Source organism: Dermochelys coriacea, chromosome 17, assembly GCF_009764565.3.
Source record: "Dermochelys coriacea isolate rDerCor1 chromosome 17, rDerCor1.pri.v4, whole genome shotgun sequence".
Taxonomy (NCBI): domain Eukaryota; kingdom Metazoa; phylum Chordata; order Testudines; family Dermochelyidae; genus Dermochelys; species Dermochelys coriacea.
Genome location: NC_050084.1, coordinates 20,221,439 through 20,246,539, shown reverse-complemented (window position 1 = coordinate 20,246,539; position 25,101 = coordinate 20,221,439). Strand labels below are relative to the sequence as shown.

At 46.7% G+C, this 25,101-nt stretch overlaps 1 protein-coding gene across 1 annotated transcript in view; it reads right to left on the bottom strand.

The window, feature by feature from the left end:
- MMP28 (matrix metallopeptidase 28) overlaps nucleotides 1–24,068 on the bottom strand; it is a 44,949-nt gene extending 20,881 nt beyond the window's left edge. The window contains 4 exon segments of the mRNA XM_043499449.1: nucleotides 8,035–8,174; nucleotides 8,176–8,220; nucleotides 10,869–10,948; nucleotides 23,938–24,068. Coding sequence (XP_043355384.1) covers nucleotides 8,035–8,174; nucleotides 8,176–8,220; nucleotides 10,869–10,948 — 265 coding nt within the window. The 5' untranslated portion in view covers nucleotides 23,938–24,068.
- Between the last annotated feature and the right edge of the window lie 1,033 nt (nucleotides 24,069–25,101).

Genomic DNA, 25,101 nt, shown 5'->3' with positions numbered 1-25,101 from the left:
ACAGCTCCATCTTCCTGCATAGAACCAACCCTGGTCTGACCCCAGTTTGGACTGGGGTTAAAACGTGGTTAGGTCCAGTCTACACTACAAGATGCAACAGTGTTTTATGCACAGCAGGGAACCAGCATGTTGTAATCGGGAGCTCGCATTGCGGAGCACACGGGTGAGACTGTCGCCTAATAGAAGATCCCATCACGACTATTCCCCTTTTTCCAACAAAGCTCACCCCGGCTCAGACAGATTGCTTCCTGTTGAAAGCAGGATAAACAATGAGCTCAGCAGAAAGCTTCAGCCATTGGGCCTAATCACTCTTTGTCCTGCCACAGCCACTCTCGGCATTTCCCCTGGGAGGATCACGTGGCAGGAGTGTTCAGCTTCTCTTCCCCTTCCCCGCCCACACGTCAGCATAATTCGTAAATTCTAAAGCCAGAAGGGACCACTTGACCATCAGGCCTGTATAACACAGGCCAGAAGAACTGACCCAAACTAATGCCTGTTGGAACTAGAGCATCCTCCCTGGCTTTGGTCCATTCTACCCAATTCGCCCCCTCGAGGAAGCTGGTCTGACAGGACATGAAGAGCCAGCTGAGGGATCCATGTCTCCCCTTGCCCACTTCCTCCATTCCCAGGCATGCTGGAAGCTTCACCCCCCACACTTGGACTGCCTCGCTTAGGGACTCTTCCTCCCCAACCCCCTCTCCCTGGAATGACTCATAGGGGGGTGGGAAGGGAAGATGGTTTATGGCTTCAGAGAGATGATTTCTCCCAAGCTGCATTTCTCTTCTCTTGGGGGTTTAGTCTCAGTTGCACCCTTAGACTTCTCTGGGCCAAGTCATTCCTGGAGAGATGCCACTGGCTTCAGTAGATGGATTAGACCCCAGCGGTCAGACTCTGGTCTCAGATGCACACCCCTCACGCCCATTGACTCCATGTGCATCACCAAGGGCAGAATTTGATCCTCGGGGCCACCGCTGAAGCAGGGGTTAGAGTAAGCAGGAGCAGGGGGAGGCCCAGCTAACAGCAGTGGCCTCTTCCTGGCTTGGGGTAGCAGTGACCCACCCACACCCCTCCTCTTTCATTCTGCTTTCACCACTGCAAAGTCCACTGGGTGGCCAGCACCAGGCAGGATCAGTCCCCAAGTTTCTGGGGCACTCACAGAACCCAGCAGGTTACATGGTGTTTGCACAATTCACACCCCATCCTGCTGGCTTCGCTCTGGAGCCAGCAGAGCCCAGCTGTCCCCAGACACAGAGAGAGACAGCTCCCAGCGACCAAAAAGCCTCTGCACCATGGATTCTGCAGCATTCCTATTCCCGATCCACATCAGGGCTGGGGGGCTTAGCTCCAGATGTGAAGTGCCTAGAACCCTGGCACATTCATCACTGCAAGGCCGATACACTGGGATTCCCTGCAGCTCCCTGTGCATGGGTCAGTCAGATAAGATCCTCTCTAGTCTCCATGTACACTGAAGATCTCATACTTGTAAGGGTTCCCTGCCAATCCTTCCTCTCCCTGCACACCATGATGGCTGCTGCCCTCCACCCCAGAGATGGTTGCATTTCAGTGAAGAATGGAAAGGTTGTTATATATGATCTGTAAAGTGTCCCAAGACTCTTGAGGATGCAAGAGACCACTTCCCAGCCGCAGAGGGTCCTGCTGCCAACACTTTGGCCAGACAAAATGATTTAACCCAGATTCTCAATCCAGCATCTCCCATGGGGGCCACAAGGGGGTAGCTACTATTAGTAGTGGATCTGAGCCTGCATTTATGAGGCTGGTTTGGGACACTGCTTGGCAGGTCCTTGGGCAGGGCACCTAAGCAAGGCAAACATGCCTGAGAGACCAAGGATGCAGTCAGGTCTGGACTGGACATTTCACACGTATGCACACACATCATATGTCACTTCACCTTGTCATCACCAGGGATAGGGTAGATATAGATGCACTGGAAACCAGCATCAGGAAAGGATCAACAGCTGCCATGTACAGCTTCAGGATGCCCAGATTAACCCTGGGTGTCTGTACCAGAGAGAGGCACTGTTGTGAATGCTGCCAGGGCTCTGTCATTGAACATTGACCCAGCCCAAGGAAGACAAAGGAAGAGAAGTCACATAAAACAGTGCAAGGGGCATCATAAGAACATAAGAGTTGCCATACTGGGTCAGACCATGGTCTGCCTAGCTCAGTGTCCTGTCTCTGACAGTGGCCCATACCACAGCTTCAGGGGGAGCATACAGAACAGGGCAATTCTGGAGTGATCCACCATCTTCCACTCCCAGTTTCTGGCAGTCAGAGGCTTAGGGTCACCTCGAGCATGGGGTACTGTCCCTGATCACCATGGCTATTGATGGACCTATCCTCCATGAACGTATCCAGTTCTTTTTGAACACAGTTATTCTTGTGGCTTTCACAACATCCCCTGGCAATGAGTTCCACAGGTTAGTTGTGCCTTGTGTGAACAAGTATTTCTTGTTTGTATTAAACCTGTGGCCTATTATTTTCATCAGGTGCCCCCTGGTTTTTGCACGGGGTGAAGGGATAAATAACACTTCTCCATATACTTTTTCTACAACCGTTCGTGGCTTTATAGACCTCTAATATCTCCCCCGCCCCATGGCCGTCTCTTTTCTAAGGTGAAGAGCCTTCATCTTTTTAGTCTCTCCTCCTACAGAAACCATTCCATAGCCTTGATCATCTTTCTTGACCTTCTCTGAACCTTATCCAGTTCCACCTCTTCCCGGCAGCACGGACCGCACGGCCCAGGTTTCCTGGGACAGAACAGGGCTGGGCGAGCCAGAACGGGGAGGGTGCATTAAGCAGGGCTTAGAGCAGGGGACCGAGAGTCAGGATTCTCAGCGGCGCAGCTGGAATTCTCTGCAGCCCCCCCAGCCCCTGCTCTCCTGACTCCGGCATCAGGCAGAACGCTGCTGCCCTGCTTCGGATGCGGGCAGAGTAGCCCAAACACACAGCACCCTCCCCAGACCAACCCCGTGGCTCTCAGGTCAGTCCAGGATCCTGTTCCAAATCACCCCCCTCGACTGCAGGGGTCTGCTCTTGTCTGTCTCCTGGTCTCTCTACAGCTCTCCCTGCTCCTGCTTCTTTAGCGCTCCCTCCCTTCTGCTCCATCACAGTTCCAGCACCTTCTCCTCCGCAGCCCATATGTCCCTGCCTGCCTCAGTCTCCTCTGTAAACCTGCCTTGCCTATATCCTGTTCGCTTCCCCGCCCTCCCGCCGACAAACGCTTGGTCTTATCTCCCTAGAGCCCTGCCAAGATACAGTTTGTAGGAAAGATGCGAAGAAGAGTCACGTTTTTGTTGTAGGGAAACCAGTGGTGTGTAACAATCCTGCCCAGACTCGGGGCGGGGGAACCTCTGGGGAACATTCCCCACCCCACCACCAACCTCAGCCGCTAAAACAGATGCAGACTTGTCACTGGCACTTACCTAATCACTCATTAACTTTTCCCATGTCCCAGGCACAGCTGTGCCCAGCCCACTCTCACCACAAAGCACGTTACTGACAGGCGTATTTGGAAGGCAGCTGAGGGGCCGGGTAAATGGGTGTGACGGTGCTGACTCGCCTGGCGTTAGACATGCCCAGCTCAGAGGCAAATCCGGCCCTGTAGCAACAAATCTATGACCAGACAGTCTGAAGCAATTGACTCAATGGACAGACATACACCCAGACTGGTGATCAGGCTTTCGTCCTTGCCAGGCACTTTGAGAGTCTCCAGTGGGAGGCACTACCAAGGTGCAAACCCCTACGTTCGAACACAGGCACCTAGGGCAAAGCATCCTGATTTTCAGAGGTGATGCCAATCTGGAATGCCCGCCGATTTCAATGGGAACTGCAGTTGTTCAGCAACTTTGAAAATCAAGGCACTTTGATTTAGGTGCCCAAATACGGATGGAGCTGCCCAACCCTTCATTTGCAAATAATGCCATCCTAAAAGAGAGCCTCCTAACCTGGCCTAAGTAGCCATGAGTCCCAGAGAGGTGCCCAGCCTGCCTTAATTTCCCCTCCCTGAGCAAGCTAGAAACAATGAGAGGTCTTGGCCCTCATCTTCAAGGCACTCAATGGCCTGGACCAAGGGGCTCTGTCTTCCCCGCCAGAAAAGATGTTTATGTTACAGTGAGATAAATAGGCCATCATAATCCTAACGCAGATAAGGCCATTGTGATGTAGCCCAGCAAGGTCATCTCTGGGTGTTGATCTTGAATAGCTACACTGTGGGGAAATCTACCTGTGCCTTATCTCCACTTGGATTTCACAATGAGATGGCACCAGTGCATTAGTTATCTTGCTTAAAAAAAAAAAATCACCAAACTTCAGGACGGGGTCCAGAGTCCACAGCTCCATGCCTCAAGCACCGAGGAACTTTCTGTTATAAGGGTCAAACTCACATGTGCAGGAGACAGAGCATCATCAGGGGCCAGTCTAAGACTATATCCCTGGAACCGACAGCCAATTGCAACTGGAGATCATCAGCACCAATGAGGACCAGAAGAAGATCATCGTGGTGGACATCACAGTGCCCTTCGAGAACAGGACGATGCCCAAGCTCGAAAGGTAGAGAAATATGCCCCTCTGGCCAAAACCTTGAGAGCTAAGGGTTACCAGGTCCAGACATACATACTGACTGTTGGAGCCTTAGGCACATGGGACCCCTGGTAACAAACAAGTGCTGAGAGAACGCGGAATTGGTCAACGCTACACTCGGCCAATGTGGCAACTCATGGTGTCAGATGCCATCAGGTGGACATCTACATAGAACACATCACTGGACATCAGCAATACCAGGAGGAATGAGCTGGAGTGCCGATGAGAATCGCAGTCAGGAAAGTAACAAATACTTTCCTCATGGATTGTATTTTCTAAATGGACAACCAACCTAATTCTCAAATTACTGAGGGACAATCTCCACTCATTGATATATTTTGCTTTGCGCAACCAAATCTTTGTGCAACTTTTCATGAGAGATGTACCTGGGTATTCAGATTCTAATATCTAAACTGTATTGTTAAATCTATTCACCTAAATTTGGGTTATTGATGATTATGTACTCTATGTAGCATATGACATTCAAAAAAAACCCTTTGAATTTGTGAATAATCTAAGCACTACACCCAGATGTACAGACACTCTTTTCCCAACTTATGTACTATATAATTTTTTTTAACATTATCTTTAATAACAATTTTAAATCCTAACTCCCACAGGACCCTCACAAACTTTACCAGCTTCCACTCCAAGTGCCAGGCACATTCTCTGACCTGTCTTCTCAGATACAAACACATTTGCTTGGACATTTAAAGCAAAACCAAACCCTATCCAAACAAGACACTCCACAGCACACATCGAGGAATGAACTACGCATGCCAGAGGTTACCCATGTTACTTAATGCACAGTTGGAAGATGCTCAGATACGACAGTAAAAGAGAGAGAATAGAATAGAACCCGCACAGCATGAACTTGCAATACTGAGAGCAATGCCAAATAAGAGTCATTTACAGCAGTGTCTTTGCAAGCTATTGTCTGTGGAGAGAAACTTGGGACAATTTTCAGAATCAATGTTCAGTGCGATTCCTTCCAAACAATCCTAGTGCCGGGATCAACTCAGTAGTGGCTCAGCCATTAACCTCCAAAAGGCTGGAATAGGCAGATACATATTTTCCAAAATTTCCTTCTCACTAACAAGCCTGGATCCCAGTCACGCAATTTTAATTTCGGGCAGCTATTTCCTTGATGTTGATCAGGGACGTTATGTTCCAATGGGTGAAATTATGTTTAAACAGACAGATGCATTCAAATGTCCTTGAAAGGGAGAAAAGATATTTCTATATTCTTGCCCCATCTTCTCCAAGCATAAAATTTCTGCAGTAAAGCCAGGAAAAGAACTAAATAAAAGATACATCCAACTGCCCCGGCCACGCCTAGAGCTGGACACTTGTAGTGGCTGCCAGAGTAATTTAAAACAGACCTAGCAGGACATGCGGAGATGATCTAGAAAAAACAACAGGATCTCAGGGTTGCTAGACCTGGTTAAAAAATTCCCTACAGAAGAGTTTTCTATTGGAAAATGCAGCTTTGTCACAATCAAAATATTTCATGGGACCATGTCAATTTCAATAAGGAATATGTTGAAACAAATCCTTATGGGCTCTCATTTCGAGAAAGTCAAAAATGTTGCATTTTGATAAGATGCAAAAGTTTCGTTTAAGATTTATCATTTCGATTTGTTTAGACATTTATATTGCATTAAATATTCTTTTAATACTATCATATATATTGTATTTATTATAATACTTTTAATTACATTATAATGTTTGGACATTACCAAAATGACGTGTTTCAACATCAGTGAAATGGAACAATTTGATGGTCCCAAATAGAAATTTTTTGGAATTTTTGTTCCATGGGAAAGTTTGGCTTTTCATTATGATTCAGGACAATGAAAAAAAGAATTAGGGCTGTCGATTAATCACAGTTAACTCACACAAAAAAAATTAATCATGATTAAGCGCACTGTTAAACAATAGAATACCAATTGATAGGTATTCTATCATGCGCATGGAACTGTTGTAGCTGGCATTGCAAGATATTTACGTGCCAGACACACTAAAGATTCGTATGTCCCTTCATGCTTCCACCACCATTCCAGAGGACATGCATCCATGCTGATGACGGGTTCTGCTCGACAACGATCCAAAGCAGTGCAGGCCGACGCATGTTCATTTTCATCATCTGAGTCAGCTGCCATCAGCAGAAGGTTGATTTTCTTTTTTGGTGGTTTGGGTTCTGCAGTTTCCGCATCCGAGTGTTGCTCTTTTAAGACTTCTGAAAGCATGCTCCTCACCTTGTTCTTCTTAGATTTTGGAAGGCACTTCAGATTCTTAAACCTTGGGTCAAGTGCTGTAGCTATTTTTATAAATCTCACATTGGTACCCTCTTTGCGTTTTGTCAAATCTGCTGTGAAAGTGTTCTTAAAATGACTGTGTGCTGGGTCATCATCTGAGACTGCTATAACATGAACTATATGGCAGAATGTGGGTAAAACAGAGCAGGGGACATACAGTTCTCCCCCAAGGAGTTCAGTCACAAATATAATTAATGCATTATTTGTTTAACGAGCATCATCAGCATAGAAGCATGTCCTCTGGAATGGTGGCCGAAGCATGAAGAAGCATATAAATGTTTATCATATCTGGCATGTAAATACCTTGCAACGCCAGTTACAAAAGTGCCGTGCGAATGCCTGTTCTCACTTTCAGGTGACATATAATAAGATGGGCAACATATCTACAGTAAAGTAACTACTTGTTTGGCTTGATTGCTGAACAAGAAGGACCTCAGTGCTTGTAGGCTCTGAGTTCATTGTTTTGTTTTGACGCGTTTAACAACAACAAAAAATCTACATTTGTGAGTTGCGCTTTCATGATAAAGAGATTGCACTACGGTACTTGTATGAGGTGAATTGAAAAATACTATTTCTTTATCTATCATTTTTACAGTCAATATTTGTAATAAAAATAAAGTGAGCACTGTACACTTTGTATTCTGTGTTGTAATAGAAATCATATATTTGAAAATGTAGAAAAACATCCAAAATATTTAAATAATGGTATTCTGTTATTGTTTAACCGCGATATTTTTTTAAATCGCTTGACAGCCCTAAAAAGAATCTAATTTCAGAATTTCCTGTGGAACAGAAATTTCAGTTTCCAATCAGCTCTAATTGTTGCTGAGGTCAGATTGTGCAAAGAATGGGTAAAACTCAGCCGAAGGGCCCATCTTTAGGCAGCTTCTAGGAACATCCATCCTAGGCAGCAGTAGGACGAGGTAACTTATTAAGTCTTCTCCTACTCTTGTTTTGCTTGGATTGGCTACCAGCACCTCAGCCAAGTGATGGGAGCGTTGTGAATCTACTCACAGTATGTAAAAGTTCAGTAGCATGTAGCCAGGTTGTACTGGCCAGCAGCCTGCATTATTGCGCTCAACCCATGAAAATCTCAGTGACCAGTGAAAGCACCTACCCTGCTGCGCGTAGCGCTTCCCGCGTCTCGTCTTGGCCCGTCTGCCGGAGAGCAGGGCATGTACCCGCTCGGTCCAGGCAGCATGGCTTTCTGCGTCACTCACACCACACCGTGGCAAGTTCATCTGGTGGACCGTGGATATCCAGGACCCCGCTGAGAGGCAGGTGGGTCACCCACTGGAACTCCCTGGAAGGGGAAACATCAGAGGCAGCGCAGACGGTGGGAACTGAATGGCCACGCAGAATGACAGCACGACCAGCCCTCAATCACTGGTTCACCCGGAATAGCCACTGGCATTGGTGCGTTATGGGAAATGATAGCACTCTACACCTATAGGACCAGATCCCAGTCTCACGGCAAAGCTCTCATTGTACTGCGAGCAGGATGCAGCACTTGTCATCCACAGATCTGAAAGCTGTTTATAGATGTGGTTACCCACACTGCACAGAGGGGAAACTGAGACACAGAGCAGGGAACACAACAGTAGAGCCTGGACTAGAACCCAGGCCTCCTGACTCCCAGGCCTATGCTCTAACCACTGCACCACACTGCCTGCTAAAATGAGTCAGTGCATCCCAGTTCAGTTTCTCACAGGCAGGTCTCCACATTCAGCTACAAGTAGACAGACAAGAAGCACACTTGGCTCTGGCTGGCAGTCTTAGCAGGGGAGGCCCAGGATTGATTGGATCTTAATTAGATTGGGATACACGCACTGAAGTCAGTGCAGTAACCCGAGTGCACACAGGTGTCACTGAGATCAGAGTGTGGGCCAGGGTAGCTGGAACAGGAGTCAGCACACACTGACCCCTGCCATGTGATGGGGTATTAACCTTTTGTAACCCTGTCCCCTATCAGGTGATTGGGCCCAGACAAAATAAAATCAGTCAGCTCCCAGCACTCCGGGCTGCCACACGTTTATTGCTGTCTCTGCTGTACTACAGGCTCCTGGGGCGGTTAACGTAATACAGCCAGGGGTCAATATAGCTTTTGCATTGGCTGTTGGTGGCCACGTGATCCCTCCTCTAACATGTGCCATTTTACCAGTGTGAAACTCCCCTCTCACTGATGCTCATAGGCTGGGCACTTGGGGAAGGGGGTAACTCTCCGAAGCCAGGCTCCCTCGGAAAGGGCAAATCTCCATGGCACCGAACACAATCCATGAGGATGCACTGGGGTGGGAAGCCGGCCCCTGGCATTAATCAGTTAACTAAAGCCCCAGGAGGAGCACAGCTTCCTGGAGACAACAATCTTTTTGTTGTGGATTGGTCCTGCTTTGAGCAGGGGGTTGGACTAGATGACCTCCTGAGGTCCCTTCCAACCCTGATATTCTATGATTCTATGATACCCTTCAATCACAATGGACCCTTCTGGCCTTGAAATCTATGGCCCCTCTACAGCAGCATAGGAGAGAACATAGACGGTGCGTCCTAGGAAGCAGAGCACCTGACAAGTGCTCAGGAGACCTGGGTTCTATTCCTGACCTTCTGGGTGACCTTGGGCAACTCATGTATCGTGCCTCAATTTACCCATTTGCAAAATGGGGGTGATGATACTGGCCTCCTTTGTAATGTGCTTTGAGATCTACTGATGAAAAGCGCCATAGAAGAACCCGGTGGTGTTGTTATTATAAGTGTGGCTGTCATCCCAGGCATTCATGAAATCTTCCAGCCAGCCATGAACTGCAGCATTGCTGCAGATATTATTCTAACCAGGCCATAAAAGGAAAACTAATCAGTGCAGTAAGATACTGGGCTGAATGGCGCTGGGCATACGGATGTGTATTTTAGAACAACCAGCTGTGTTTTTTCTGCTCATAAGAGAGACAGAGCATAGGAAAAGACCTTTGCTGGGAAGAGACTTTAAGGTTAGGGTGACCAGGTGTCCAATTTTCACCCAGTCGAAAAGGGATCCTGGCAGCTCTGATCAACGACTTTTCCGGTTGGTGGCATCGCACAGAGGGGCTGGCAGCCTCCCTGCTAACCTCCACGCTGCGTGGCTCCTGGGAAGCAGCTGCCATGTTGTCCCCCCAGTGGGAGCTGCGGGGGCAGCACCTGCGGATGGGCAGCGCGGAGAGCCGCCTGGCCGCGCCTCCGTGTAGGAGCCGGAAGTGAGGAGACATGGCGGCTGCTTGAGGTAAGCGCAGCCCGGAGCCTGCATACCTGATACCCCCCCCCGTGCTCCAACCCCCTCCCTCAGCCCTCATCCCCCTCCTGCCCTCTGATCTCCTCAGTCCCAGCCCTGAGCACCCTCCTACACCCCAATCGCCTCAGCCACAACCCCACCGCAGAGCCCACACCCCCAGCTGGAGCCCTCACACCCCCCACACTCCAGCCCCCTGCGCCAGCCCAGAGCCCCCTCCTGCCCTCTGAACCTGTCGGTCCCAGCCCAGAGCACTCTCCTACACCGCAAACCCTTCATCCCCAGCCCCACCCCAGAGTCTGCACCCCCAGCTGGAGCCCTCATGCCCCCCCATACCCTAACCCACTGCCTCAGCCTGGAGCCCCCTCCCACACTCTGAACTCATTTCTAGCCCCACCCTGGAGCCCGCATGCCCCAGCCAGAGCCCTCAACCCTCCCGCAGTGAGCCCCCTGAGCCAGCCCGGTGAAAATGAGCGAGTGACTGAGGGTGAGGAGAGCAAGCAACAGCGGGGCAGGGGTGTGAAGTAAGCGGGGGGTGGCCTCAGCGAAGGGGCAGGGCCAGGGTGTTCAGTTTTGTGTGAGTAGAAAGTTGGCAACCCCATCTAAGGTCAGGGGGCAGCTCACACAACCCAGAAGCCAGGGGCTGGATGGGGATCTTGGTTTGCTGCATTTGAAATTTCTACACAAATTCTTACCTCACTGCTTCTGCGAACTGTGCAGACGTGGGTCCCCTAGGAGCTGGCTCATCAAAGTAGCCATACTTCTCCAGGAACATCTGCCATCAAAGGAAAAACAGGAAGAGAGAAAACGAAATCATAGCTGAAGCAAAACTGGGAAAAAGAAAAAAAAAAAGCCTGAAAATATTAACAGTCGCTCATCTGCACTTGATTGCTTGGGACACAACGTTCACGTCTGGAAATAGTACAGCAAAACCAGGCCCACCTAGGAGTACACAGTTGTGTGGATGTTGCTTACTTTGATTTTAGTGGGGACAGAAGTCACAGAACTGAGATCTTCCCATCCCAAAAGCATCAGCCTCTACCACTTTGAGCTAAAAGGGATTCTTCTTTCTTTGCTGGCACTATAGGCCTCATGATATTATTGGGCCATTCTGATTCCAGCCAGCAGAGGGCAGTAGTTTTTGCACTGCCACATACATGCCGTTCATTACAATACACTGCCAACATTTTTGAGAGCCACTGAGTTTTTGGAAATACTGCGACGTGTCTCTGAAACAGAGAGCTCTGGGCACAGCCTGCCGACCACACAGCCCATAGCCAAAGTTCACCAAGCGCCCTGAAATGGTTCTAAGCCTCTGAGGGACAAGGAAGACACCAGATGTCGATCAGCTCCATTCTGCGCCCTACAGAATCAATGGCAAGACTCCCATGGCCTTCACTGTGGGAAAGGATCGAGCACAGGAGAGATTTGTGGCCACAGTAAAGTTGTGTGTGCATAATCTTCGGCTGCAAAGGAACCAGATGCATCACTGGAGAGGGAACATGCTCTCATGGCATTCTCTGCTCTGCAAACAGGGAGTTCTGTTTTCCAGATTGTTCTTTAATTATTAATTATTTTAAATAAAGGGACCTCGTCAGTTCAGACTTGGTCCAACATACAAGATGCATAGAAAAAAGTTCTCAGGAAATTGTCTCCCATCCCAGTGGAAACAGTTTCATTAGACAACCAACCTCCCCTGCTAGCAGTGAGAACCAGAGAGCGTAACCAATGGGAAACTGAAGTGAGACCAACTGGGCTGTTTTCATGATCCAAGGTGTCACCAATACATTTGGGTGGGTGGGTAAATCAGGGTGGATGTAGATATTTTGTTTTAAACTATATATTTGTGGTGTCCTGAGGACCATGTTGGATTTGCAAGCTATCATTTTAAGGGGAGAAGGGGCTCCTGGTCTTGCTTGCAGGCTAGAGGGCTCTGCAATGAAGCTTGTGATGAGAGTCAGGCTGGAAAGTTATGCCTCCCTACCCCCAGGGAGCAGCCTGTTTTGTCTCTCCTGTTTTTGGGTTCTTGTGTAGTTCTCTCTGAATTCTGAGAAATAAAGTTACGTTGCAACCTTTCAGCAAGAGCATTTACGTTTTTATCTCACTTCTTTATGTGTATGCTGTCAAACATAATGAGGGCTTTTAACTACTATTTACCTTACACCTCCCCAGTTCCTGGACAGGTAAGTTACACTCTGTCGCATTAACATCCCATCCTCTTTGGTGACTGCCATGACAGGCCATAACCCTGCACCCGCAATGGGAGCTTTGACACTGAATTCAACGTGAGCAGGATCAGGGACTAGTTGTCTCAACTCCCTTTGGCAAGTCCATGCCAACCTCCAGTTGCTATGGCTATGAGCAGATCTGGGATTTCTTCCTCCATCACATTTAGCCTGCTGCTCCTACTATTCTATGAGATGAACAGTTCCCTCCCTTCACTCCTCAGAATTGTTTATAGCCACCTTCCTTCAATCTTCTCCTTCCCAGGCTATAATCTCAGTTCCTTCAGACTCTCTTCTCTGAGGCCTTCTTCTCCAACACTGTCCTTCACTACAGTGTGTCTAAGACAGGCTAGAGTTTTCACCACGAGATCTGGGTTCAATTCCCAGCTCTGCCACTGACTTACAGGGACAAGTCACTTTGGCCCAATTGACACTCAAAGCTTTAGTGGCACAGCAATGTTGATTGGGGGGGTGACTTTTGCTGACAGAGTTACATCACTAAAAGCCTTTGCACAGACCCAGTTATACCGATATCGATCATTTTGCTCTGCTGAATCATAAAAAGCTATACTGATACAAATGCTTTTAGACCATAATTGCATCTACTCTCAGGGTTTTTGCCCCTTTAACTATACCCGCATAGCTGAAACAGCAACATTTTTCAGTGTAGACAAGACCATGGTGTCCCGTGCCTCAATTCCCCATCTGTACAATGGGGATCCTGCCTGGCCTCCCAGGGAAGTTGTGAGGATGAATCCATCAATGGTAGTGAGGAGCTCAGGTCCTAAGGTTTCCAATTATTGTTCCTAGGTGCCTGACTTTAAATTCATTAGCACTGAATCTCATCTCATTGCACGCAGCCCTCGTGCTTCTGATCAATTCGGGTGACTTTGCTGTTTGGCTCGGTCTTTGTGAGCAATCGCTTTCAGGGAAAGCCAAGCCGTTTCCGTTACATTCTATCCTAGCATGCTACAAAGAGAGCTCATTTCTCATTAATCCAGCTTCTAGCCAAAACTCTGCAGAGACCAGCAGACCCCCAGAGGCACTGCACTGTTCCATCTCTGTTCTCTCCGGTACTCCCCTTTCCTTATCAGCATTCCTGGAGTAAATACACCCCAGTTGAGGGGGGAGGGAAGTGCAGGCAGACCACAGATTTCATCATATAGCCCTGCCAGAGATTGTGTCTTTCTGGTTGTGATATACAACATCTGGTATAGCCAACACACACAAAACGTTAGAAACACAAGGTGGGCGCGGTGATCTCTTTTGTTGACCCAACTTCTGTTGGTAAGAGAGCCGAGCTTCAAGAAGAGATCTGTCTCGCTGGAAAGCTTGTCTCTCTCAGCAACAGAAGTTGGTCCAATAAAAAGTATCACCTCACTCACCTTGTCTCTCTAAGGTCCTAGGACTGACCCAGCTACAACCACACAGCATAGAAAAAAAATGTCTGAGGAATAGATGGTTTCTCTCCCCTCCCCTTAACAACACCTATACCTTTGTGTTTGTTACTCTGCAGATGAACTTAGATCACCACCAGTTACTTGTACAGTGCTTGCTGGTTTTATTTCAAACTGTTTAATTGCACCCAAAAGTGCAATACAGCACAAATGGAAAGCCCGCCCCGATACAAAAAGTGCATGGTCTTATTACAATACTATTGAGCCACAGCATATTTTCAATCAGAGAGTCTAAAAGCCCTTTACAAACATTCAAAGGGATAGTTGGTTTTAAAAAAAAAAAATCACATTTTAAGCACATTCCCATGTGTGTGTTTTAATAATACCTCAAATTCTTAAAACGGGGGGGAAATCTAATGTATTTTTCTCTACAAAGGGCTTGTCTGTAGTTGAAAGTTAACTGCAATTTAGGTAGGGTGTGAATTTAAAGCACAATAGCTATTCTGGAGTAATTGTGTGTGTCAACAAGGTCTCATGCTGTTTGTGAAGCGCTTGTCTATATGGAGAGTTACTCCAAAATTGCTATTCCTGATTAACTCTCTGTTTGGATGCTTTTATTCCAGAGTGCCATATTCCAAATCAATTTAATCCACAAAGTGGGGTTAATGAGGAATAGCTGTGCTGCTTTAAATTCACATTATGCCTAATCTGAAATATCTTCCCAGCATATACAAGCCCTTAAAACTTTCTGTATTTCACTCCGCTTTGAAAATGAAACTAGGCTGGTCACCTTCCCTTTAGTTTCTGGTCAGTTTCACTTGCCAGCTCTCATGGGAGGCAATATTTGGGTTGTAAACACAGCGGGGGAATGTTTATTTGTTTTTTTTTTAAACGGAGTCATAAATATAAAGGGAAGGGTAAACACCTTTAAAATCCCTCCTGGCCAGAGGAAAAACCCTTTCACCTGTAAAGGGTTAAGAAGCTAGGATAACCTCGCTGGCACCTGACCACAATGACCAATGAGGAGACAAGATACTTTCAAAGCTGGAGGTGGGGAGAAACAAAGGGTCTGGGTCTGTCTGGGTGATGCTTTTGCCAGGGACAGAACAGGAATGGAGTCTTAGAACTTAGGAAGTAATCTAGCTAGAGATGCGTTAGATTCTGTTTGTTTAAATGGCTGAGAAAATAAGCTGTGCTGAATGGAATGGATATTCCTGTTTTTGTGTCTTTTTGTAACTTAAGGTTTTGCCTAGAGGGATTCTCTATGTTTTGAATCTGATTACTCTGTTTTGTATTTACCATCCTGATTTTACAGAGGTGATTCTTTTTACTTTTTCTTCTATTAAAATTCTTCTTTCAAGAAATTGAATGCTTTTTCATTGTTCTTAAGATCCAAGGGTTTGGATCTGTGATCACCTTTGCAAATTGGTGAGGATTTTTATCAAGCCTTCCCCAGGAAAGGGGGTATAAAGGTAAGGGAGGATTTGGGGGGGGGGGGGAGAAGTTTCCAAACGGGCTCTTTCCTAATAATAATAATAATACCAGTTAGACATTTGGTGGTGGCAGCGAAAGTCAAAGGGTAAAATAGTTTGTACCTTGGGGAAGTTTTAACCTAAGCTGGTAAAAGTAAGCTTAGGAGGTTTTCATGCAGGTCTCCACATCTGTACCCTAGCGTTCAGAGTGGGGAAGGAACCTTGAAAAATGGTTTCCATTATTACTCTGGGGACTAGTTATATAATCAATTGCACAGACCCTGGATAGAGCATGATTATTCCTTGTGGGGAGAGGTAGTGAATAGAGCCCTGCAAATCCACAGATATCCTCGGACCTCTTTTGCGGATCATGGATCGGATGCAGATACAAACTTCTAGTAGTGAAGTGGATATAGGTTTTATGCTGGCCATCCACAAAGGGGTGAGTTCTGCTTTGTGTGTATAGTTCTCTGACTCTACAAGGCAATTATCAGACATTGAACACGACAAGGGTCCAGGTCCTCAAAAGGTATTTAGGCACCTAATTCCCACTGAAATCAATGGAATACAGGTGCCTAAATACCTTTGGGGATCGGGGGCAAGGTCCCTGCACCAGAGACCTTTGACTATAACAATGGAACCCAAGAGTCCTGACGCTCAGCCACCTCTGCTCTAACCAATAGACAACACAGCCTCTAGAATTGCTACTGCTCTGAACCCCCACCCCAGAGAATACAAATAGGGGGATTTTATGTCACTTGATCAAAACAAGATGATTAAATCTCATTAGAGCTACAATTTAAAGTTACTAGGCAGAGCTAGAAGCCATCACTAAAAGTTTCGCAATGCTAGGAAAGTTTTAGCCCCCTCCCCGCCCCGTCCACTGCCACAGAAGGAGAAATTCTATTTTCCATGCAATATAAAAAGCAGCAGGAAATGAACAGTTGAGCATTAAAGGAAAACATGCCCAGCACTCCCTCCGCACCGGAGAATGGAGCAAAACAAGAGGGAAATTCTTCTGGCTGGTTCAAAGCCAGAGCTGCTCACAGAAGGCAGCAAGTGCCCCAGGGAGCAGGTCAAGCCAGGACAGGAGGGACTTACTATGCACAGGGATGAGGATGCTGCAGGGGGGGGATTCATGGGGTGAAAGTGGCAAAGGTATTTGACCCTTTCAGGCCCTGATACGGATGCTCACTGACAAAGGAGCACACCCCTAAAAGGTGGTGTGTATTATCCATTTGGCAGACAGGGAAACTGAGGCAGGGAAGTGAAATGGTGTAGCCTCTCTGTGCCTCGGTTCCTTATCCGTAGGACAAGGAGAACAGCCCTTCCCTGCCACACAGGGGCGCTGTGAAGATAAATACACCAAAGAGCATGAGGCACTCAGGCCCAGATCCTCAAAGGTATATAGGCACCCAACGACCATTGATTTCAATGGGAACTTGGCAGTCGGCACTTTCATACCTTTGAGGATCTGGGGACTCAGGTACTAAGGCAATGGGGGCCTTGTAAGTACCTATGATAGAGATCCTGCTTTCCTGGGCCTGACCCAAAGCCCATTGAAGCCAATTAAGCCTTTATGGCAGAGGGTTCAGCCCTGGAGCAGACAGCCCACCCACTGTTATTCCCATGAACTTGCATGAAGCTTGGCCCTGGTTGCCTGCAGCTGGAAGGGAAGACAAAGTTGCAATGTCCTGGCCTCGCCTCAGATAACACTCCAAGAGAGCAAGAGTTCCCGCCGGGGAAAACATCCCTATGGATACTTCAGGCCGAGGGCAAGGTGTTTCCTCACTTTAAAGTGTCCGTAGGCAAGAAGCAAATACAATCTGAATGGCCTCCCCTTGGAAACCACAATTGGAAGCAGCAGATTTTAGTTGCAGGTTGAATCCTTAACCCCAAGACAGCGAGATTTCAGGCAGATTGTAATTGTTTTAGAACAGAAACACTCCGAAAGCCCTTCTCCCTCGTTTGAATGATAGTTTCAACTGGATGCCATGTCCTTTGGACCTCAGCCTCTCTCCGGCTTTCAGTCCCACCTGGCACAACTCAGAAATCTACAAGGAACCTTTTTTTGTATCTCCCTTTCCCCGTCACAGTGGATAAAATGATTGCCACGCAAGCGAATCCATGTGCATTCCGATTCAGCAGTTAAACCAATGAGTTCCTTACTGCAAGTTCAGCATTACCAATGGCTAGCACAGTAAACAATTTGTACAGTGCGGGGGCTGAGAGCCATTGAACCAATGTATAAATCCTGTATATGATGGAAAGCTCTTCAAGCCAGGGGATGCGGCAGCCCCCCCCCCCAGCACCCCTGCTTAGGGGCAGCGAAGACACGCAGAGGGCCAATAGCATCACTGAAAGTCAATGGGAGCTGCAGGTGCTCATCACCTCTGAAACGAAGGCCCTTAACTCCTGTGCCTCAGTTTCCCTCCAACAGGGAAAACGATACTTACCTACTTCACAGGACTGATAAGGTTTAATTAACATTTACAAAGCATGGCAAGATGCTTGGGTGAAGAGCGCTATGGGAGGGTAAGTGCTGCGATGGCAGGATCCATGCTACCTGCATCACCCTAAGCTGTTCACTGCTTTCTAAACATGTGGTTTAGGTGGATGCAAAGACTTCTTGTTTGTCTATTTCCCACACTCCCAAGCTGCACTCTTGATGGCACAACCTCTTGGAGCGAGTCCTCATGGATCTTTTTTCAAACACACATATGATACTTTAAGTACAGCCCTAGTTTCCTCCATCACTGAAGAGGTACATGAACCAAGTTCAACAGAAAAGGAGGACCGAGATCGGTTAAACCAACACCCAGCTTTACTCTTCCACCCATGCCATCCCTACATATGAAATTCCTCCGTAAGGAATGCTCTCTCCTCCTCAAGACCCACTCCAACATGAAATTAACCAACAGACAACAGAATGATTGGAACAAAGATAGAACATGTAAGCTGTTTACATTTTGACTGTATATTTTAAGCCTTTTCCAAGTTCTTCATCCTTTGTTTGTCTTCTTGACCTGCCTTTTCTGGGCAGGGACTGTGGGCTAGATCTTCAGCTGGTGTAAATGGAGCATCTTCATCAATTTCAGTGGACCAGACCTGCAACAGCACTATGCCAACCTGGCCCAGTGGCTTCCTGCTTGTTTGAAAAGCACCAAGCAGAGCACAGGTGGTACTGGAACACTAATAATAAATAGTATATCCCTACAAAAATTAAACACATATAGCCACCACGAGGAAGTTGAAATGTACACAGTTTCAGCCTTTGTGTCATCTGTGACGTGTTATTTTCCACTGAGCAATCAAAGAGATTCTTCTCAGTTGCTTTAATATTAAATAAATAAATTTCACATCAGCATAAACTAGAATTTCCCCTTTGCTCATGAACTGTATGCTCCCCCCTCCTTTCGTCTTCCGGCCTCCGCGCTCTGGCTACTGTACACTCCCTTCACTCAGCACTGATGCTAGGAAAATAACTGCCATTGTAAACGCAGACAGCCTTCTCAGCTTTGCCCTGAGCGACTGCAATTACTTGCAACTGAGCCTGCATTCCCCACTTGGTGGCCCAATGGTCATCTCACTCACACCCGGGAGGGACAGAAGTTATTGTGGTGCAAGTGAAATCAGATGGTTTAAGGCGCTTGGGGGAGTTTTGCCAGAGTTCAGAATGAGGCTCTGATCCTACAAACACCTGCCAAACCAGTTTTCACATGCTGCTCTATTTAAAAAATATTAATGTTTGGGGGAGGGGGGGTTGTTTTTGTTTTTAAAGGGAAATCAAGAGAGGAAAAAATAGAATCCGTCACCATTAGTCAGAATAAAAGTCAGGAAAGCGAAATCTGACTGGCCCCAGAAGCTTTCAAACATTTGACTCCAGGGTGTTCTTTTCAGTAACAAGCAATGATTGTTTCATGAACCAGCTGTAAAGAAAGTTTGATTGTTCACACTGCACATTCACATCTGTGACTCATGTAATTGTGTCGCAATTATCCACATGGAGGCTCATGTTGAAATCTTTGAACCATTTGACACCTCGGTGCTATCACGAGCCATTGTTAGCAGCTATGATCTAATGAGCCTTTTATTCCTCCTTAGATTACAGGATCAATAAAATGATGACTCTTATTCTTTACAGGAAATTGACTAATGACCTCTCCCTTCACCCCAGTGCTGCTTTTCCTCCTGTTAAGGTAGGAAATATACTGGTGCCAAATTGAAGGAATTATTCCAGCAGCAGAATTTTTTAAAACATTTTAATTTAAATCTTTCACAAAGTAAGTTTGTGGGGGTGTCACTCTTAGCAGAAATACAATAACACCTACAGACCAGCATCCCATTGGGCGAGACACTGCATAGATACTTGGCAAGAGATAGTCCCTGGCCCAAAGAGTCTAGGCTATGTCTATGGGCATGTCTACGCTACAGCTGCTATACCTGGTCAGCTATGGCGTTGCAGCTGGGCTGCCATGGTGTAGATGCTTCCGACAGCGACAGAAGGGGTTTTTCCGTCGAGATAGTTAATCCACTACTGCGAGGCGGTAGCTAGATTTACAGAAGAATTCTTCCACTGACCTAGTTGAGTTTATCCCCATGGGTTAGGACTCAGGGTGTGAAATTTCTCAGAGCACGGAGCTAAATCCATCTAATCTTTAAATGGAGAGCAGGCCTAAGTGATTTGCACAAGGACAGTCTGTGGCCAAGCTGGGAGTGTAAACGAATCCATCCAAGTCCAATGCCTTCCCCAGAAGGTCTTAGTTTTCAAGCAGCATTTTTCTTTCTTTGCCGATCTGTACATTTCAAATATTATCCAAATATTTCCCCCTCCCTTTGCGTGTATATGCTGAAATTGACATTTCTCGACGTGTACTTTTAAAACCTAACCCTTCCCAGCCTTGCTCTGATGAAAAGCCTCTGATGTGGGCAACGTGATAGATCCACGGTTCAATAAAGTGGGACATATTTGATTTCTGCCACTCCAACATTCCCTATTTCCTGCTGTGGTAGGAGTGCGAGGTTACCCCCACAAGAGTGTGGTTTTGGGTAGGGTTGCCATCGATTTTTTTAAAAAAAAAAATCACAATTAATTGTAAGATTAAAAAAAAGTCATGATTAATCGCAGTTTTAAACAATAGCAGAATACCAATTTAAATTTATGATAAATATTTTGGATGTTTTTCCTCCGTTTTCAAATAAATTGATTACAACACAGAATGCAAAGTGTGCTGTGTTCACTTTATATTATTCTTATTGATGACAAATATTTGCACTGTAAAAAAGATAAACTACAGAAATAATATTTTTCAATTCACCTCATACAAGTACTGTAGCGCAATCTCTTTATTGTGAAAGTGTAACTGACAAATGTAACTGTTTTTTTATGTAACTGCGCTCAAAAACAAAACAATGTAAAACTTTAGAGCCTACAAGTCCACTCAGTGCTACTACTTGTTCAGCCAATCGCTAAGACAAACACATTTCTTTACATTTACAGGAGATAATGCTGCCTGCTTCTTATTTACAATGTCACCTGAAAATGAGAACAGGCATTCACATGGCACTATTGTAGCTGGCATTGCAAGTTATTTACATGCCAGATATACTAAACATTTGCATGCCCCTTCAGGCTTCAATCACCATTCCAGAGGACACACTTCCATGCTGATGACTCTAGTTAAAAAAAAAAAAAAAAAGTTAATTTCTGTTGGCGGCATCTGAGTCAGATGAAAATGAAGGTGCGTCGGTTTACACGGCGGCTTTGCATCATTATCTTTTTTACAGTGCAAATATTGTAAAAAAAATAATAATATAAAGTTAGGGTAACCAGATGTCCCGTTTTTAAAAGGACAGTCCCATTTTTGGGGACTTTTTCTTATATAGGCATCTATTACCCCCTACCCTGTCCCATTTTTTCCACAGTTGCTATCTGGTAACCCTATATAAAGTGAGCACTGTACACTTCACATTCTGTGTTGTAATTAAGAAAAGGAGGACTTGTGGCACCTTAGAGACTAACAAATTTATTTGAGCATAAGCTTTCGTGAGCTACAGCTCACTTCATTGGATGCATCCGATGAAGTGAGCTGTAGCTCACGAGAGCTTATGCTCAAATAAAGTTGTTAGTCTTTAAGGTGCCATAAGTCCTCCTTTTCTTTTTTGCGAATACAGACTAACACGGCTGCTACTCTGAAACCTGTCATTATGCAAGGCACTGAATTTAGCCGTATAGAGTGGAAATCTATCAACTTCATGAAAGGAATGCATCTGATGAAGTGAGCTGTAGCTCACAAAAGCTTATGCTCAAATACATTTGTTAGTCTCTAAGGTGCCACAAGTCCTCCTTTTCTTTTTTGTGAATACAGACTAACAGGGCTGCTACTCTGAAACCTGTGTTGTAATTGAAATCAATATATTTGAAAAGGTAGAAAAACATCCAAAAACATTTATGATACATTTAAATTGGTATTCTATTACTCTTTAACAGTGCGATTAAAACTGCGATTTTTTTTTAAATCTAGTTAATTTGTTTTGCGTTAATCGCTGGCGTTAACTGCGATTAGTTGACAGCCCTCGTGTTTAGTTTCTTTAAAGGCAGCACCAATTCCACTAAAGCCGCACGATACAACAAGGGAGAGGGAATGCACACTACCTCTCACAACACAGCAGGCTAATCCCAGCACTCCATAACAAACAAAAATGCAAAATCCACTCCTGCCCGTGCTGGCAAGATCAATTTTACACACACAGACTGAGTGGCTACATTGGAGGAGCTACTATACCAAGTGAAGGCAGATTTAGGAATTTTGGAGGATTTCTCAGCATATATAAATACACCTAGGGAAGTACATTCAATTTGTGCTCAAGACTGAGCATGTGAAGGGGGAGAGAAATGGGAGCCAGACACCATGGCGATATTGGGGGAGGAAGTATAAAAAATTCCTCAATGAGGTTTCAGCTATGCCTTACATTCTCTCTCACTTCTCCGACAACCCTTTCTCCGTCTTTCTTTTCTAAACAATCTTTCTGCCTATTTCTAATGGCTTTATGGTGTTTCCTTCATCAAGCTACAGGGATTTTGTCATTTATTGTATTGTACACAAAGAGCCAGATTCCAGAAGACACTTCCGCACATGCTTACCTTTAAGCATGTGCTTAACTTTAATTGATAACAATGGGACCGAAGCGCACTCCCCACTGTTTTAAGAAAGTTCTGCTGACTGCAAGGAGAATTGGCAAAGTGCTTCCCTGAATCAGCTAAACGTTGGCCAGTGCCCTCAGCATGGGTCTGGGAGCCAACTCTCCCAAATTCAAATCCAATCTGAATCCACACTCTCCTTTTCTCCATGTGCATAGAGGGGATAATAATGGTTCAACATTCAGATATTTCAGATGTAGCTTTTCAACTTTATTTTTTATTGCCATCACAGTCACTACTAACACAAAGAAAACCAAAGGCCAAGCGAGGAAATAAAACGATTAACAATTTGCACACAAACTTGCGCGTCTAGTTTATATAGTCCAGTATTACCTACTCCTGTGGTTTTAATGACAAGTCTGGCCAAATTTGATGTTTCTTTTTAAAACCTCAGCTTCTGGAGTCATGTGATTAATTCAGGATAATTATTAACAACACCACCACCAAGCTCTTAGATAACACATTTCATCAGCAGATCTCAAAGCACTCATCTCCACTTTCATGTAAAAACAAAAATAAATGTTGAAAGTACTTACATGGCCTGCGGGACTGTAGTATCTGAGCATGTCACACTCAAATGTATTCATCTTTCCAACCCGCCGTGACGCAGTGCTATTATCCCCATTTTACAGATGCGGAACTGAGGCAGAGAGCGACTATGTGCCCAAGGCCACACAGGAAGTCAGTGGCAGAGCAAGGATTTGAATAGAGGATTCCCAAGTCCCAGGCCCTAAACACCAGTCCATCTTTCCCATTTTCTAACCCTCAGGACTGAGGGCAGGCACTTAAAAATGTCACACACACACACACCTTAAGGCTCAAAACCCAGATGGGAATAAAAAGAATCCAAAATTTTATTTAGTTTTAAATCTCATGATTTTATGGCAGTCTCACACTTTTAAGAGCTGGGCTCACGGTTCTGGAGCAGTTGGGGTTGGCCATGCCGATAATGACAGGGGGAATCGGGGGTGGAAACTGCTTCTCCCAGATCTTGTAGGTTATACTTTAAAACCATGATGCTGTCTGATTTTATGCACGTGCTTGATTTTAAAACCAGGAGCAAACCCAGTTAACCCAATGGGACTACCCATGGTTTTAAAATTATGCATCTGTAAATCTTCAGTGAATCAGAGCCCAAATAAGAGGAACCTCAAAGCCCTAAAGGCTCCCTTTGTTCGGTGCCAAAATCTGACATCTAAATTCTCCAGAACGAACAGGAGGGGAGACACCCATTCAGTGCCATAAAGACAAAAATAAACTGAAACCCAAATAAAATGGCAAACTGACCCAGATAAAGGAATCCCCCGATTTCCCTTAGAGCCGATCTCAGTTGGTCTCTCAAGTAGCCCGTTTTGCTTTAGGGCGAGGGATAGCGGGATCCCCCCAGAGCTCCCGGGATCCCCCCAGAATCCCCGCAGCCCTCTGCCCCTCCGCGCACCCCAGAGTCCCCCGGGCTGGGCAGCCCTCACCTTGGCGGCCCCCGCTCCAGGCTGGCCCCGGGCCGGGCGGCGCCAGCAGCAGGAGCCCCAGGGCCAGGGCGGCCAGGGCAGCAGCCGCCTCCATCCCCGTGCGCTCCGCCGGCCGCTCTGGCGCCTCCCCGGGAGCCGGGCTCGCCAGCTGGGGCAGGGCTCGGCACGCCCGGCCGAGGCGAGCTGCCTGGGCGGGGCTCGGCTCCCCGCCCCCGCTGGGGCTGATCCCGATCCCGGCCCCGGCCCGGGGCTCTGGCAGATCCGCCGGCAGCAGCGTGCGGGGACGAGCTGGAAACTCTCCGCGGCTACGATTCAGCTGGGTCTGTGCCCCCCTTCCCCGCGCTCGCCCCCCAGATTTGGCCAAGTTCCCCCATAAACCCGCCTCGCCGCTGTGGGGGCCCCAGTGCCCCGCCGGGCTGCTCGGAGCTCGGATGGACTGAAGGGGATGAGAGGCGACCTTGGGAAGGTGCCAGGGCCCGGCCCGGCCCCCGCTGGCCGATGCACCCAGCTCCTCTGCAGGGCACTTGTCCTCAAGCGGCTGGTTGGTTCTGCCAACCCCTTTCCCCCCAGGTTCCCAGGCTAGACCCGAAGAAGAGCTCTGTGTAAGCTGGCCAGCCTGTGTTTGTTGGTCCAGTCCAAGATATTACCTCACCCGCCTGGTCTCTGGGGGATAAATGGAGACAGGATGGACCCAGAACAGAGCTGGGACAAGAAGGGATGTTTTCTGTCCCTGGTAATTCTGAAATTTAATATATGGTTTGGGGTCATATATTAGGGATATTTTTGAATCAAAAGGTTGACACATTTTGTTTGAGATCAACTGGAATGTTTCCTGGTGACTTTGGATCGGGATCCTTTAACAAAATTAAAGAAATTTTGAAACAGAGAGACATTTTGAATGGCAAAATCAAACCCTTGAGGGGTTTTCTTTTCTGTTCTTTCTTTCAGGGGGGGGCACGCAAAACAATTGGGCACCAGGGACACAAATTCACAACACACTGTGGGGTAGGTGAATCTGCAAAAAGCTTTGGCTAAAAAACGTGGCCTAGCTTTCCTCTGGTGGCACAGGGTCCTGCCGTGGCTCTATAGACCGTGATGGGCTTTGTGGGGGAGCAACACTGAGCAACATTTCACCTTGCCCCCCACTTCCTCAACAGAACAGTC